At 42.9% G+C, this 18,270-nt stretch overlaps 1 protein-coding gene across 1 annotated transcript in view; it reads right to left on the reverse strand.

The window, feature by feature from the left end:
- The window catches only part of GRIN2B (glutamate ionotropic receptor NMDA type subunit 2B), a 581,922-nt gene that overhangs the window by 198,413 nt on the left and 365,239 nt on the right, over positions 1-18,270 (reverse strand). The window contains exon 8 of the mRNA XM_067695747.1: positions 1,344-1,942. Coding sequence (XP_067551848.1) covers positions 1,344-1,942 — 599 coding nt within the window. The remainder of the gene's footprint in view (positions 1-1,343; positions 1,943-18,270) is intronic.

The raw sequence follows: 18,270 nt of genomic DNA on the forward strand, positions 1-18,270 counted from the left end.
AGCAGAGAGTTCAAGGTGGCGGAATAGCAGGATTGGATCACAGATGCAGCCACAGTAAAACGACTTTTAGTGTCAACTCTGAATTAGGAGCTTAGACAAGAGGCTACAGGGTCCAAGTCCCTTCCAGAAGCTAAATAAGTACAAGTCAGCACACATTCAACCTCCTCTGAATGCATTTCAACCTCCCTGCAGTACACTTTCTAATATTTTATTTCTTAAGCTGGGTGGTGGGTACCTGAGCATGGGTTAAGTTTTTCTGAATATCTCTCTATATGTCTGATATAGTTCATAATAAAGGTGAAATGGATACCCAAGATACACTGTTGAGTGAAAGGAAGGCAGGTTATTGAACAGCACGTCTGGGTATATTTCCATTTATGGAAAACCGTAGCTGTACCTCCACACAGGTATACACGCACCGGGAGACAGCTAGAAAGACAGTCATTAATTATTTCAATAATGACCGTTTTGGCTAGTCAGATTTAAGGTCGTTTTTACTTTTTTTTTTTTTTTTTTGAGCTCTTCTATATTGTTTGAATTTTTACAGTGTACGCACGTAGCAGTTTTATACACATAACAAAACCACAAAAGCACAGTGTAGAATTTTCTACCCCACTTGGTCACACGATGGCCCCTAAGAGGATGTGCTGCCATCGTAGGTGGATTCTGAGGTGAGGTCGGGGGAGGGGGATTCCACCCACACCTTCTTCTCGTTCAATAAGCCAGACTGACAGCCGCCATCAAAGCTGCTCTACACCAGCACTTAATCTCAAAGGCAGAGAAAGGCGAAGCAAAGGCAGATTAAAAACCAAGGGACGAATCCTCTTCATGTGCCTACAGACCCATGGACCCTATTCCCCATTCCCTCTCGGTACAGCAGTGTCCCAAAGGTAAGGGGGCTGGTCTTCCCTCATTTCTACGCCTGTCTCATCTTTCATAGTGATCAGGCGTGTAGCGGTCAGAGAGACCTGGGTTCAACTCCAAACTGCACCTCTTACTTTCAGCGTGACTTCGGACAAGCCTATTCTCTTGTATTATAAAATGAAACAATTTTTAAAAGCTGCCTAATGAGAGTTGTCGCCTTGAGGGTTAAATGAGGTCGAACACACGAAACGCTCGGAGTGAGACCCGGCACACGGGAGGTGGTCGAGAAGAGGGAGATGTTTTGCATTTCTTAGAACAAGCACACAGCGCAGCGAGCTCTGGATCCGGGTCTCCCACCGTCACGAACGATCGCCACCCCAACACCAGTCTTCAACCTCAGACCTCTTGAACTGCCCCTCCCACAGTTTCTGAACATCCAACCCAGTCTTGGAAGCTCTCCTCTGACCTCCCACACTCACCTGTTCAGCATATTGGACTGGTAGATTCTCTTCTCGTGGGTGTTGTAACAGCTGCTCTTGGGCTCGGGGATGAAGCTGTGCTCGGAAAGCATGTCGGAAGCGGCGGTGGTGATGATGGCGATTCCATCCCTCACTCTGGCAGGGAGGCCATAGTCCCATTCATCATAGGACACAGAGATGAGCCCGGTGGGGAACTCCGAGGGCACTGTGTCTGTGTCCCCTGCCACCAGACTAGGCACAATCCACGTGTAGCCGTAGCCAGTCAGCCCTACTGAGTTAGCCACTTCGAAGATGTAGGTGGCTTCTTCCTTAGTACAATAAAGAAGAATGATGGGGCTTTGAAGTTTCTTGAGCTGGTTCTGGATCTTAGAATCTCCATCATCCAGAGACATGTCCAGCAGGAGGACTTCCTCTAACTCCCAGCCCACGAAGCTATTCTCGATGGTGCTGCGAATCTTGTTTACAAAGTCCTGGTAGCCAGGGAAGTAGGTGGTGACGATAGAGAAGATGTACCAGTCATACTCCTCCATGATATTGAGCATCACGGAAGCTTGTTGTTCAATCGATGGGCCGAACTGGAAGAACATTGAGGACTCATCCTAAAGTCATGAACACAAAGAAAGAGAGAGAGAGAAAAACCAAAACGAAGATGGTGAGGGAGAGTTTGGACCATCTGGATACAAAGGTTTGTGTTCATTATTTACTTTTTCCACACAATGCCTCTAAAATTGGATATGTTTAAATTGCAAACATTTGTAATACTTTCCTTCCTAAAACCTTCCTCTTGAGAAGATCGACATGGGTCTATACTCTTCTTGTCTGAAATCCTTGGGGCTACTGCAGAGCCTCAGGCAGCTTCCTAAAATCAAATATGCTAGTATTTCTAGAGCAAAACATGTGAAGGGTCACATAAAGTGGGATAAAGACTGTAAACGGCGTCATGTCAGTTCAGGTCAGGTTTTGCTGTCAAAGGAGTTATATGAACACAAACACACACTTTCCATTTTTTGAGGCTTTTGGATTCATCAATTGGGGATATGTATTATTCAATCGGAGTGAAGAATCCAAAATGCCATCAATCTGCCCTTAAATCTACCTCTAGTCGCCCAGCAGGTGGGTGGTACTCAGGTATGGCTAGCAGGGAGGCACGCTGTAATACAAGATTTTCTATAAACACATAATTGTTAGGTGAAATGCACATGGAATTTTCTCTCTGTCTTCTACTCTGACAATGAGGTATGTAGGTAGAGTAATGCACAAGTAGTACGTGTCAGCTGCAAGGTAGAATGACTTGTCTTTAAGGTCATATATGATTAAGCTTTATATGAGAACAACATAGAAAGGATTGTTCTTTCTCTTACCTATGTAATGCCACGGGTCTCCGTCTGACCTGTGTATTGCACACAACCCTCTGTCAATTCTAAACATCTTATGTTTCCTCCCACCTCTTGAGGGAGAAGCCATTTTAAATGGGTCCCATTTTAAGCTGTATTTCACCTGCTGTTTGGAGATGTCAAGCCCTGCATTTTGTCTCGATCTTACAGCTAGAAGAATCTGAAGCCACACAGTGAAGACCCTCTCAGCCTTGTCCTTCTCTTTCAGTCCATTTTCCCCTGACTTCCTCCTGGGTAACGACATCTCTTTTCTTGGTCAGTGGCCCCTATCACCTATCTGATGGTTCATCTCCATTTTATAACAATCCAAGCTAACAAAATTGTGTCTTTAATTCAAAGGGGCGGTTCTTTTTTATTCCCCAAACTAGAGCTTCAAAGTATGGTTACAAGAGATCAGGCTTTTAAACAAAAATGATGCAGTGATTTCTTAGTTCAGGAACACATTGTTGTACAGCTGAGAAACCGCGGAGTATTTTTTGGGCAACCGCTATTGAAAAAAAAAAAATGCAGGCTGGGAACTATCCAGCTGGTGTCCAAAGACCCTGATTGGGCAACGAAAGCCGCCGGCCCCTCGAGGCTCTGCCAGAGCTGTGTGTGCTTCACGTGGCTTGAACTCGTCACATTTCCCGCAAGCGATCCAGAATGAAACAGTAGCTGCCTGGTCGTCTGGGGGCAACTCTTTCCGCTAAGGGTAAAATGGTGCTTATAATGGCTCCCTCCCCTGGCTTCAATATCCAGTCAAGGAGGAGCCTGGTAGGACAGTGGAATTCAGAGAAGTAGAGAGGGTGGGGCAGCAAGAATGGGAGGGGAGGGAATGGAAATTAATTCAGGATAGAACAGTGGCTTCGTATGTGGCCAGTCCCTGCTCCTGGTCTTCTGCTTCAGTGCCACTATGTACTGCTCTTCAGGGGAAGCTGACCTTGTCCTTAGGGCGTAGGATAGAGTGGGAATCCAGGACAACAAAGTTTAATTATGACAAGACTTGTCAGGGGCCCGCAGCGAACCACAACTACAGGAAAGGAAGGCCCTGAGACAGAGCAACTCACCCAGAATGGTTATCACTTTAAAGGGACAGCCATTTGTTCTCCTTGTTAGTTCCAGCTAAGTTAGGGAATTTGGGGAATTCTCAAATGAGACGTATTATCACTTGAGTTTTCACCAGCCCAGTGGACATAACAAAGTGACAAAGCTTTTAAATTACCTTAAAATGCACAGGCTTAGGATGGGAGGGGTCCCCACTGTAAACAAAGTAAGTCTACCCATTCTATGATAAATGAACATATCGTAAGGAGGTTCTTGAATACCCACAAAGCTGCATCTACAGTGAAACCACAGCTGGTTCAAATACACAGCTAGAGACAGCCTTGAAAGGAAACCCATGGAGGGGGCAGGACGGTCCTTAGCAAATGAGCCCATGCTAATGAGACTGACTTTAAAAGAAAACCAATCTACTACATACCAACCTGACCCTCTTCTCTCTTAGTCTTCTCTTAACACTCGCTCACAATTATAAATGAGCTCCTAAAGAAACCGCCAGCTACTATGTGAAGAAAGCCAATATATGGTGAAAGTAAGAAAAGAGAAAAATTAATATGGCTCCATCTAATCCTCACCACATCCCCATCTAGCCTTCTACTTCTCCCTTCCTCCACAATCATCCTTCTTCCGATTCCTCTGCTCCCGTCAATGCCCAGTTCAACCATTTTATCTTGCCAATCCTTCATTAAATAAGGATGCCTTACACGGCCATTTTAGCTGTGGCACCAAGAGGAGGTTAATGAAACCAAACAGGAATCGAGAGACAAAGTTATAGCTTGGGCAAATGTTTCCCAGTATAATGAGTGGTCCAGCATTATTCATTTAGTTGACCCATCAGTCTGGTGTATGGTAATTGGGAATGGGACAGCTCCTTTTCAACAAAGCTTTGGGCTAACTAAAAGTTGTAAGCAGTGACAGACTTTGCAAATTATGGTCACAGCCACAGATCAAAGAGCAATCTTCACGTGTGCACGGAGTGGAAAGAACTGGTGGCCAACATCCATCTTTGCAGGCTCCCAGCATGCACTGTGATCACCACAAGAAGCAGCATCTTCTATGATGAAGGACAGGGATCTAATTCAGCTCACTATGCTTCCACACTTACATTTTTATTCTCCTAATGTCATTACAAAATGTTATGTGCAGGGCTCCTTGGAGCAGTCTCGTCCTCCTTGGGAAGATTCCCAGTCAAATTTATTGCGTGAATGTACTTCTTCCACTTGCCTTGAGAGCCCCTTAAAGCAGTCCTAGGTAAAAGGCTATCATGACTGATAGGTGCAGTCAGCACAGGGGAGACACGATTGTACATGAGACCCCATCAGTCTGGAACTGTTATGGTGAACCTCATCACGTTGATGTTCAGGGTGTTTATTTGCCAATAAGAAGAAACAAAAACAGGTACTTTTTTTCATTCTATTAACTGTCTCAGAAAACAGCTGCCTAAAGAATTAGCAGTACATGAGATCCTTCTTCTGCATCACTGAGATCCCTTCCAGATCCACTTCACACATAAGGGATTAACTACCCCAGCTGGTGCCCCTAGCAATTGGTTTCAGCTGCCATCCCACTTTGGGGACTGTGTCAGCTGAAGAGAACCACCTGGCCCAAAGTCACGTCCCCTTCCTGGGGTAGAATGCATTGAATGACTGGTGGTCATGGCGCCTAAAGACCTGGTCCTCTTGCCCTATTTCTAGGCAACTCTGAGGGATGAGTCTATCTTCAGAACTTCCCACAAGCTTCCATTAATACTGCGTCACCTGTATTTCTCTCTCTGCCCACTCCTGCCCAATCTTCCCTTCCTTTCATGGTGTTGATCTCAAAAGCATTCCCTCCTAAACCCCGTCCACCAACTTAGTCTCAGGTCAGCTTCTCAGGGAACGCAACTGGAGACTTTATCCATTTCCCTTTTTTCAACATGGAAAAGAGATGACTATTTGCAAATATAGAAATGACTTATATGGTAGAAAGATAAGTCTCTGCCCATTAGCTCCAGAGGAGAAAACCGGGACCAATGAGCAGAAATAGTAAAAGGCACTGCTTGGCTCAATGTAGAAAGTACATCTGCAACAATTACAGCTATTTAAAATGAAATGGGCCTCATAAGGTAGGGAGCTCTCTGCAGTTATAAACATTCAAAAAGGAGCTGGATTATTACCTGATAAAGGGATTCTCCTCAGCACTCCATCTGGAAAATGTCATGCTCATCTTTCAGACCTAGTTCAAATGTCAGCTTTTTTATGCATATCACCTTTTCTAACTTCCCCAGGTCAAGTTAGTTCTGTCTCCCCTGTGCTTTTGCAATATTTTATACATGGCTCTATCATAATATTTATATATTTTTAAAAGTTTTTATTGAAGTATAGTTGATGTACAAAATTATGTGTTACACATGTACAATACAGTGATTCACAACTTTTAAAGGTTATACTCCGTTTATAGCTATTATAGAATATTGGCCATATTCCCCAGGATGTTGTAAAATATATCCTTGTAGCTTATTTTATACCTAATAGTTTGTACCTCTTAATCCGCTCCCGCATATTGCCCCTCCCCCGTTCCTTTTCCCACTAGTAACCACTAGTTTGTTCTCTATACCTGTGAGTCGGCTTCTTTGTTATATTCACTAGTTTGTTGTATTTTTTACATTCCATATGTAAGTGATATCATACAGTATTTGTCTTTTTCTGACTTATTTCACTTAATGTAAGTCCATCTATGCTGCTGCAAATGACAAAACTTCATTTTTTTATGGCTGAGTAGTATTACATTGTATATATATACCACATCTTGTGAACCCATTCATCTGCTGATGGACACTTAGGTTGCTTCCATATCTTGGCAACTGTAAATAATGCTGCTATGAACATTGGGGTGCGTGTATCTTTTTAGTGATTTCTTTTTCAGATATATACCCGGGAGTGGGATTGCTGGGTCATATGGCAGTTCTATTTTTAGTTTTTTGAGGAACCTCCATACTGTTTTCCATAGTGGCTACACCAATTTACACTCCTACCTAGAGTGTATGAAGAAGGTTCTCTTTTCTCTTGGGAAGCATATATGCCTGCCTCATGCCATTAAAAAAGGTATGTTTCTCAAGAGCAGGAACTGTGCCTTATTCATCTCTGGATCCCTAGGTGGCACATGAAAAAAACTTAAATGTTGGTTGTATTAATATTACAAAGAAGATTCCATTGTCAGGTGGGAGATGAACTGAAATGACCTTGATGACCTCAACCGGTTCCAAACTTCTACGCTGATGGCTCATAGCCACTTCACGGAAATAAGGTATGGCTGAAGAGCTGTGCGCTCTTACAAAATGTGAGGGGAATCCACCTTGGAGCCAGCCAGAGAGTCAGAAAGTGTACCAGCCACTTCTTCACTCCTCTCTGCAGCAAATTCCATGACAGCATCATCTATACTTACTTCTTCCAACTCCTCTTGCCCACTTCTCTCTCGCACTAACTTCAGCCAGACTTTTGACCCCACCACTCCTCTAAAAATCCTCTTGTGAAAGGCAGCGGTGACCTTGCTATTGCCAACTCCACATCCGTCTGCAGCCTTTGACTTGGGTGATCACTTGCTCCAAGATACGCTTTCTTCCCTTGGTTTCCAGGGCTTCACATTCTCTTGATCCTCCTCCTACCTTACTGGTTGCTGTTCCTCCATCTTCTTTGCTGGTTCCTCCTCTTCCTTCCGGCCTTTCGAAGCTGGAGTGCCCCAGGGTCAATCCTTGGTGTTCATTTCATTTCTATCGACATTCACCTCCTCGGAAATCTCACTCAGTCTCCCGCTTTAAATCCCTTTTCCATGATGATCACTCTCACACTTCTGTCTCCAAAACTTCCAACCTGTACATCAAACTGCCTACCTGACAGCTCTGCTTGGATATCTTTGAAACATCTCCAACACTTCCAAAACTGAACTCGGCCTTTCCCATTTCAGTTAAAGGCAACTCTATCCTTCCACTGCCAGCTGCTCTCCTTCTCTGGAATCCTACATCCAATCAGTCAGGACACCGTGACCGCCTGACCTTCGAAAGGTATCTAGAACACAACCTTTTTTTACCCACTTTGTTTGAGCCACCCTCATCCTTCACCCATCACTGAAAGGGCCTGCTAACTGGACCCCCTGCCTCTGCCCCAGTCTCATGCTCAACAAAGAAGCAGGATGATCCTTTTAAAGCTTAAATTATAAGATGTTACCTTCTGCCCCAAACCCTCAATAGCTTCCCAACTCCCTAAAAGGAAAAAGCCAACACCCTTGATTCGGACCCCACTGCCCCTCAGATCCCACATCCTCTGACTCTCACCCTCTCTCTCCTCCAAGCACGCTGACTGCTCTTAAAGATACTCATTCCCGCTCCAGACCTTTATTTCAAGCTATTTCCTCTGCCTGAAACACTTCCTCCAGCTACCCAGGTACTCACTCACAGGGCTAACACACACACCAGGTTCAAGTCTTTGCTAAAACCTCACCTTCTCAACAAAGCCCAAACCTGACCCTGCAATGCGATGCGACAGCCGCCCTCTCCTGTCGCAGGGAGGCCTGAGCCCCCTTATCCTGCTCCACTTTTGCTTTTTGCCATAGCATTTATCACCATCGAACAGATGACGTGATGTATTTATTATGAACGTATGCCTCGTGCCAACTAGAGTGTCAACACCGTGAAGGCAAGGATCGATTTATTTGCTCATTGCCATAACCCAACACCTAGAATGGGGCCTGGCCCAAAGTGGACTCCCAGTAAATATTTGTTGAATTTTAAAATGTGGTAATTTTCCATTGTGTGTGTTTCTGTGTGTATTCACAATTTCTTTATCCATTCATCCATCAGTGGGCACTTAGGTTGGTTTCACATCTTGGCTACTGTAAATAATACTGCAATGAACATGGGAGGGTTCATGTATCTTTTCTAGTTAGTATTTTCATTTTCTTCAGATAAATACCCAGAAGTAGAATTGCTGAATCATATGGTAGTTCTATTTTTAATTTTTTGAGGAACTGCCATACTGTTTTCCACAGTGGCTGAACCAGTTTATGTTCCCATCAACAGTGCACGAGGGTTCCCTTTTCTCCACGTCCTCTCCAACTCTTGTCATTTTTTATCTTTTTTATAATCCATTCTAATAGGTGTGAGGTCATATCTCACTGTGGTTTTGATTTGCATTCCCTGATGATCTGTGACGCCAAGCATCTTTTCACGTGCCCATTGGCCACCTGCATGTCTTCTTTGGAAAAATATCTACCCAAGTCCTCTGACCATTTTTTAATGATTGTTTCTATTTTTGCTATTGAGTTTTATGAGTTCTTTATATAGAAGACATATGATTATCAGATATATGATTTACAAATATTTCTCCCCTTCAGTAGACTGCCTTTTCATTTTGTTGATGATTTCTTTTGCTGTGCAGAGCTTTTTAGTTTGATGTAGTACCACTTGTTTATTTTTGCTTCTGTATTACTCAGCCATAAAAGAAATGGAAGCTTGCCATTTGTGACAACGTGGATGGACCTTGAGGGCATTAAGCTAAGTGAAATAAATCAGGCAGAGAAAGACAAATACCGTATGATTTCACTTGTATGTGGACTCTAAAAAACAAAACAAAACAAATGAATCAAATCAAGACAAAACGAAACAAACAAACAAGCCAAGCTCATAGACACAGAGAACAGAACGGTGGTTGCCAGAGGTGGGGCGTGATGGGGTGAGTGAAATGGGTGAAGGGGGTCAAAGGTACAAACTTCCAGTTATAAAATAAATACCTCATTGGGATGCAGTGTACAACCTGATGACCACATTTAATAATACTGTATTGCATGTTTGAAAATTGCTAAGAGAGTAAATCTTAAAAGTTCTCATCACAAGAAAAGAAGAAAGTTTTGTAATATGTATGGTGACGAATGGTAACAGACTTACTGTGATCGTTTCACAGTATTTACAAATATGGAATCGTTATATTGCACACTCGAAATTAATATAACATCACATGCCAATTACACCTCAACTAAAAAACGTGGCAATCGATGTTTCAACCAGATAATCCTCAAATCTAGTTTATTTTTGTTGGCTATCGCATTGACAATGTATTTTTCCAGTATTTTAAAGTCTCCCACACCACTCAAATCTTGGTAATTTATAACATCATAGGGATTAGGAGCCTGCTAGGACATTAAAGTAATTTCAGAGTAAATAAATCTGATTTTTCTCCGAGTCCTTCCTCCTAGTATATGAGCAAAAAAGTCCTGCTGTTTTCCTTCTGAATTCAGTTCTTAAGGAGGATCTGTGTTTGATAAAAGTCTAGAATCACTAGGCTTTTGCTGAAAACTTTCTCCACTACTATCAGATTTAGAAGGTGAGTGTAGAAATCATGGATTAAGAGGCCAGGTTCACCCTGGCTGGTTTCGTCCTGGGTATTTCTTCTCTACTTCTTCCATGCTGAGCACAAGGCAGAAGCAGAACATGGGGACAAAATGTCTTTCCTCTCCCAACACGAGGAGGGGATTTTCTCTCCCCGAACTAACTCCAAGACCCCCTCTTTGGTGACTATAAATTCTGATTCCAACCATCATTTTTTTTTCAGGTGACTAAGGCTGGCGGTACCTATTTAGGGTGGGTTTGGATAGTGTCAATTTAGTGAGCAATGCCCTGCAAGAAGGAAAGAAGCACCCGATGTTCTCCAACCTCGCCATTCATCAGAAATACCATGACTGAAACACACAAAGGAAGCTCACCGGTGAAGAATCATGATCTTCCCTGCCAGATTCATTCTTTGTAAACCATGGCACACAAAGGAGAACACTCTGGGTTTTCAAGAGCCCATGAACAGATATTCAAGCAGATTGAGCTAGTCTAAGAGCCATTCTGGATAACGAAACAACTCCCCCAGAAGCCAGCAGTCTTTTTCTTATTTGTTCTTTCAGAAGATAATTTCACTTTCTCCTTGACTTTTGTTCCGTTTTCTTCCCTGAGTCTCCCTCTTGGATGTGCTTCAGTCGCTGAATTTAAGCCACAGCTGAGAAACAGACTAAAAGTATTCACTTTGAGAACGTCTACAAGGTTCTTCCTATTCTAGGTCTCAGAGATGATTTTATAGCAAGAAGAAAGCTTACAAGCAACAGACAGAGCAATAAGGGGAGAAGAATAAAAAGGCCTATCCCTCTTGCTAAGATACCCAAGAGAATTAAAGAATTAAGTCGGGGAGCAGAAGGCCTGGAGAATACCAAGAGAACTTCCGGAACGTGCTTGTCCTCCTCTGGAAGGTATCAAGATGCCAAAATCTTAACACGGCTCTTATATTTCATCTGAAATTAAAATCCCTCACTGTGGCCTGTGCCATTATGCACATGAAAACAACTCTCAGATGGACCGACTTGTATTTTTATTAAGAGGTCCTTTTCTATAAAACAGCGAGCTGACAAGTTCAGCAACAACCACATTCTGTGACTGAATCAACGTGCTTTTAAGTAAACGCAAGCGAAGAAGGTAGGGGAATAGGAAAAGTTGGGAAAAAATGAAATAGATAGAGAAAAATAGTATAAATATTAAACTAACAGTATTAATTAGGATTATCAATATCAGACTAAATTGATTTAGACAAGTTTACAAAATCAAGTGTGTTCAACACAAATATAGATCTGAGCATTTCGTAGATAGAAAGAAGGACAGTTCATAGATAAAAAGAAGGGCATCATAAAACTAAACCATACAACCAAGGGAAAACAAAAATTTTTTTATGAGGTATGAAATACTAAATCCAAAATCCAATACTATCAAAATCTTTCCATTTAACTTAAGCTGAGAGGGTAGAGTTTACAGAAGAACTGTGATCATTATTAAAGAACAAGGTGAAGTACAGGCCAGTGATGGTACTTGACACACCAGCAGCATTTATCAGAGGGAAGACGTTGACATTTCTTTCAAATACATAAACATTCCCATCTCTGTATATGTATTTGCTCAGAGCATCACATGCATATACCAATGGGAGCAGAGAATGGGGGAGATGCCCAAGAGAGGGGGAGGGTAGAAAAGGCATTTTGTATTTGATGAAGCTGAGAGTGCTGGTACCTTTTTTGTTGCTAAAAATAACAAAGCAGTGGTTCTAAATACAGTGATTATGTTCATACACATGGGTCTCTGCAAGAGATCCCTGGAAAACAAAAGGTCCTTTGTCCTCCTATCCCTGCTCTACATAGAAAGATGAAGCATTGCTGAATTTATTATAGAGTTTGGACCAAACATGGTCGTTTGGCACAGGTTAACAAGCCGTAGCCTCCAGTGGCAGAAAGAAGTTTCCTGAGAAAGTTTTTCTCAACAAACATCAGTGATCTGTTTCCCCAGGTCCCTGGATTGAGAAACCAATTGCTACTTCCTCACATAAAGCCAAGGACGGCTGTTCACAATTAAGGCGGCTTCGAATTTATTCACTTGTCCCAAAGCAATTCGGTCCTCCGTCTAAAAGAGGCATCGCATTTTGAAGGGCTCCAGAAATGAAAATAAAATTGCATACAGGCAGATTAAAAATATATATACATCTTCAACAGCTCGTCAGCACCTGCCTGGCTCAGCCTCACTCGATGGTAGGACTTAGAATTTTAGCCACCAGGCATGCCTGCCAACCTTTAAACCAGGATTGGCCCTGTCCCGTCCTCACCAACACCATCGTCTAAAGCTGACTGGGCTGCTCTAAGCCCAGTATCTGGAGCACCTGATGTGGTGAGCCCGCTGGATGCAGACGTGCCCGCCCAGAAGAAGCCTTCCTCCTTCACAGACTAACCATGTGACCAACCGAAGTCCTTCCACGTGTCCTGACCTTTATCCCAGTCTCTATTGGATGAGGAGCCCTACTCAGGATTTGCAACTATTCTGCACAGTCCCGGACACCCTGGATGCTGGACCCTGCTGCCTCTATCTGCAGGTGCCCACAGAGGCTGGACACCCCTTCCTACCCTTAACCGTGAGGAGTTTATGTGGCTTTGTCCTCTACGGTACCAAAGCCCTGCGTTCCCACACCAGCCTGAGTCACACCGAGTGGGCTATTTGGCCGAAAATAGGTTTCTTGACGCTTGCTACCTGCGGCAGGCAGTGTACCAGGTTAAGTCCGGTCCTACCAGCCCTCAGCCTCTCCCTAGACTCATTGCGCAGATCCCAGTATGCCCGGCCCGCAAAAGGGTAAAAATGGTGTCCAGTGTTTGATTGGTTACATCTAAGTTTATTTGAGATTTTCTCTGTTCTCTTTATACTGAAAATTGCTCTCCTTTTTCGGAATTATTCAACTCTCACTTTTGCTGTTCCTCATTTGTGCCTGCGGGGTAAAAGCACTAAAAAGGGCTCTTTCAGAGTTCAGAGCTCCTACCCACTCACCCTTCATTTTCTTTCCCTCAAGCTCTGGGAGGCGTGTGTATGTGAAGCCTCGTTGAGTATGCGACGCCATTGGCTGCAACCGACACCCAGTGCCTAACCTGACACAGGGAGAGCCACACGACCCTGTCCACGTCCCTAGAAAACACCTATTACCCTCTCTGTACACGGAAGGAATACTTGGCCAAGAAGGTACGGAATGCTGTGGATTCAGCTTCCAACACAGTCCAGCATCACACTGTCTCTGGCCCAGCCTAACCCCTGCCCCAGTGGAGAAGTAGCAACCCTGCCAACATCCCTGGCCATCTTGTCACTGCTGTAATGGGCACTGCAGCCCGGGCTGAGGTTTCTTCCTTCTTTGACTCTCTTTGCCCACAGTCCTAGTTCCACAGATAAAGACCCCATTGGAATGTCCTAACTGGCCTACACCTTCAGCCCAACCAACGTTTCCATTCTCCCTTCTGGGGCCTTGGGTCGCTGAAATGCTGTCAGTATCTCAACTTGACCCTGGAAGATTGGCCAAGCAGGGATGCGCAGCTGCTATCACTCGAGGGAGGTATCACAGTTGGCAAGATCTTTCCTGAAAATAAGAGCTGGACAAGTAAAGGAATAGCCCATTTATACATTCTTATATTGAAGTTTGTGTATTTCTTGCTTTTAAACCACATTCAACGGTCTCCTACATTTCTATAGTTCATACATTTCACCTAAATACGTTTCCTCTGATGGAAGCATGTGAGCAGAAAAAGAGCTCTTTAAAAGAAAATGCCCATTGGCATTTCAAACAAAGAAGTTTCGAGCTTAGCCTCTTACGCATCCTCATCAGACTCTCTGGAGTACAGAGCCACTGTTACAATCAGATGCCGGCACATTTAATCTCTCATCTGGATTCTTCACAGTGGGGCCTCTGCCTATAGAGGAATCACCCCAGACAAGTATGATTCTTACATGGTCTCATTATCTTTAGACCTGGCGGTAAAGCCACTCACCTCTCAGGCTCACGTCAGCTGGCTGTGAATTCGGATCCACGCTAACAAAAACAAAATGGCGGATCCTGATGGCTCAGCAATGACATTTTGATGCTAATTTGGTACTGCTTGAAAGGCACCAATACGTTAACCCTGTACAAGCACAGCTTAAAACTCTCTATTAAATAATGCCAGCCTGGGATCTCAAAGAAGACACATTAACCAGAGTGGCCCGAGAAGACACTCGTCCAGCTCAGAATAGGACCACGGTTAAACCAGATTAGGAGACTGCGAGGTGGAACTAGATTATTTTCCAAGCCTTCAAAGAATATTCCACAATTTCCCTCAGATATACAGGCCAGTGAGTCCAGCAATCCTGACTTTCAGAAAATCTTCCCTATGTCTATCTCAATTCCATCATGCTGCAGATGGAGCCCTTTGGCTCTCACATTTTCCTCGGTGAAAGGCCCTCAAAATTTTTATTGAACTAAATTAAGGTGATGTCAACTTAGACGATGGTCTGTGATTTGTTTTGTGTGTAAAGATTATAATTACACTTACTCTCAGCCTTTTCTTCCTTAGCCTAAACAACCCCCTTTATTTCTCCTTTATTATGTTTCTTATTACAATATTTATTGAGTTTACACTGTACTCGGTTATACATGCATTATGTCAATTAATTCTCATACCCCTATGAAGTAAAGCCCTATTACTCTCTCTGTTTCATCAGTAGAGAAAGTGAGCTTTAGAGAAGTTAAGTAACTCACCCAAGGGTCACTGCTGGTCTGAGAATCTAGCTGGGTCTGACTTCAGAGTGGACTTAACCACGCCCCACACATCCTCAAGCTTCCATGAATCAGTGCTGTGGCTCCCATCTGAACCATCTACACCTCCTGTTTTAATTGTGAACCACAGAATGATCACAGTTATCTAGTAAAAGTCTAACCCCCGCCTAGTATAGTACAGAGACTATTTTCATGAGTTCTTAAGCTTCACCCCTATGCATCCACCTACTAGCACAGTTGCACTGCTAACTAGTGATGGATTTGGTCCATGTTATCACCCTACGGTATTCTTTTATTGGACCTCATACAACCGGTTCTTTATGATCTCATTAGCTGTCTGCTAATCAATCAAGGATTTATTAAATGCAGGTGCTGTGGGAAGTAGAGACGAAGTATAACTCTTCCTCATCCTCAGAGTGAGCCGACTGGAAGATAGGTCAAAATACACAGAATAACTGATGGCTTCCTTAAGTTAAATGATAACATGAGGTTTCGAATATGTGTCATAAGAATGGTGAGAATAGAGGTGCAGGGTGGCTGGACAGCTATATTTTTTTAAGCTTCTTTTTACTTATCTCTTTCTTTGCCGGTTCTCCCACCAGCTCTGTGCGGTGAGCAAGTTAAACGCCCACGCATTTTAATCCAAATACCAGACTATGGGCAGAAATATAAGTAACACTGGCCTTGAACTCAGCCTTAGATTTGTCCTCAGGTGGACAACCAGCCTCTGATGTCCACTATCTCGGGCAGCGATGTAAGGGCCGATAGAAATACCACACAGCATCATATCCATAGCATTCCACCGTCTAAATGAATTATATATAAATCTTTCTCCTTGATCTACCCCGTCTTTCATTTTCATCTCAGAAGATTAGATTAGTATGACAGGACTTGTCCTTTATGAAGTCAAGCTACCCAGTTAAAAAACCCTCTTCTCTTCAAATGACTGCAAATTGATTTTGTTAAGATTTCTTTTCAGTGTTCCTTCAGAAAAGCTAGGGGAGGGATACTTTCTAGTCTTTCCTTTCTCTCCATGTACTTTTTTTCTTTACTCTGGCCTTTTTCGTCTGATCCTCCAACAGTTTTCGATAATTGTGTGCACCATTCGGGAGATCAATCAATTACCTCAGTGCTCCTTGCATAAAGATAGCCTGCGACGGCGAAATTAAATCCAAGCAACTCACCAAAGTAGCCTGACACCAAATTTTCTTCCGTTCACTTTATGAGTCTCTATGCCCCCCCATTCATTTAAAAATGCACAGACAACTACCCAAGCGCTATCAATTCTCAAAGCCCCCTCCATGTCTCTTAACATAATGTTCTTTTTAATTTTATTTGCCTACTAATAAAGCAAGGGTATATTTCAAGATCTGCTTTTATTCTTGGCTCCATGAAATTAAATGAATACAGAGTAGCAATGGCATCCTTGAGAAGTAACACAGTTTCTCACCTTTTGCAAAAAAAAAAAAAAGGACACACCTGAAATGAGTGGGGTGCTTCCTCCAGGTGTAAATGGAATGGGACAATGTCCTTGACTGTATGTTGAGGCTCATGTTGGTTACATATGCAACAACCTATTAACAACGTTACTAGAACTAATCAGTTCAGTTTGCAAGTTACGTTTCACACAAAAAGGAAAGCTGTCTTGGCTCATAAGAAAATATCTCCTTGTATTTATATTCCTGAGTTCCACAATGATGCAAAGATTATCTAAACTATCTAGACAGAGTCCCCAAAAGACCTCCTACCAGGACCTCTATGGAATCAGTCGCTTGGTTATAAGTTCTTAATATTCAAATCTTTGGTGACAAAGAATAAGCTCATCTCACTCAACTTTTTTTTTTTTTTTGCATCTTTTTATGCTATAGCAACATCTTTCAAAGAACAGACATTTTAAATCTGAAGTCCAATTGCATTTTTAAAAGTGAATCATGCTTGTACTTCTCCACGTTCATCAGGAAAAGCAAGAGAGAGGTTCTTCTTTAGCAAGTAAAAAAAAAACCTCTGCCAGTTTACAGGGTAATCTGGGAATTCAACTTTCTCAGACATATTCACGAAAATATCCCCATTCCAAGTCTCAGCATTCCATTGTTTTTTATTAGGGTCCTTGACCGTAAAAGAAGGGACTTACTAGAGATGTGTATCTGGTATCCTTTACACTTTTACTGTCTTTAAAATTCAAATTTTGGGCTTGATAGATAAACTAAGTTCTTCTCTAGTCTCCTAGGATGTGGGACCATTTTCCTTGCATGAGCTCAAACCATCTTAATCTTGCTGCTTACATGTGGCCTTTTCCATCCCCACCACTACCACCCCCCAGACAGATAACTTCTCTTAGAACACTTGGCCTGAACTTGGAAAGCAACACTGGGAACCATCTCTCAGCTTCTTAATCTCTTCCTACTGTAAGGGAGAATAACTCCCAGATTCCCCACGCGTCTCCTTCCCATAAAGGCAAAGATCCTCCTGATCTGGTCACAGTAAAACTCCTTGAATACCTAATTGTGTTTTTTTTTTTAATTAAATATGTACTAGTAGAGGACTGCCATGTTGCTCAGTGAGTGACTTCTAGAGTCAGACTCGGTTAAGCTTCCTTCTTTGATATGTTTGGTGTTAACAAAACCACAGACCTTTCACAGGCATTGAAAGGGTTAACCGTGAGTTGCTTGCAAATATGCTCCCAAAAGAAAAAAAGCCAGCCAGCCGATGATGTCAGGTAACTCAGATTATTACACGCAGATTATCCACGTACAATGAAAGATGAGCAGCGCCACGTAACTCACAGCGACGAGACAGCTGCCCCACGTGCTGCGAGGCCACTGGGACCCACACAAACCTCTATGAGGCATTGAGGGAGGCTGGTCCTGCAATGCCAGGTCAGGACCTAACAGTTCAGAAAGTAAGCTATTTATTTTACCTGGAGTTCTATTTGTTTTTTTTTTTTTTCATTTCTGCTACTCTGAACATGGCTCTTAGTTTCTAAAATTTTAATGCATCCCGTTCTCCACCATTACAAGAAATGAAACTTCTCCCATCTTGCCCTGCAAGCTCAAGGACTTCATCGATGCGCCCTGGAAGCCAAATCCATGCCAGTCTTCCACTTCCACTCATTGCACATAAAGCTAGTGTGCACTCTGTTCACATCGTTTCCTAGATCCTTAAAAATATAGGAGGGGAGAGAGTCCGTGTTCTGCTTCTTCTGAATTATTGGGCATTTCACAGTGGCCTGTCTGTCCATGATCACTTCAAAAGAACTTAACGTTCATTGACTTTGACCAAACTTGGCTCATTCTGAGGGTATTACCCTCTGTGAAACAGTGGCTGGGTAGCTGTCAAAAAGACTAGGTTCCAGAATATTTTATTGATTTCACTGAAATTTGG

This window comes from Pseudorca crassidens, chromosome 11 (assembly GCF_039906515.1).
Source record: "Pseudorca crassidens isolate mPseCra1 chromosome 11, mPseCra1.hap1, whole genome shotgun sequence".
Taxonomy (NCBI): domain Eukaryota; kingdom Metazoa; phylum Chordata; class Mammalia; order Artiodactyla; family Delphinidae; genus Pseudorca; species Pseudorca crassidens.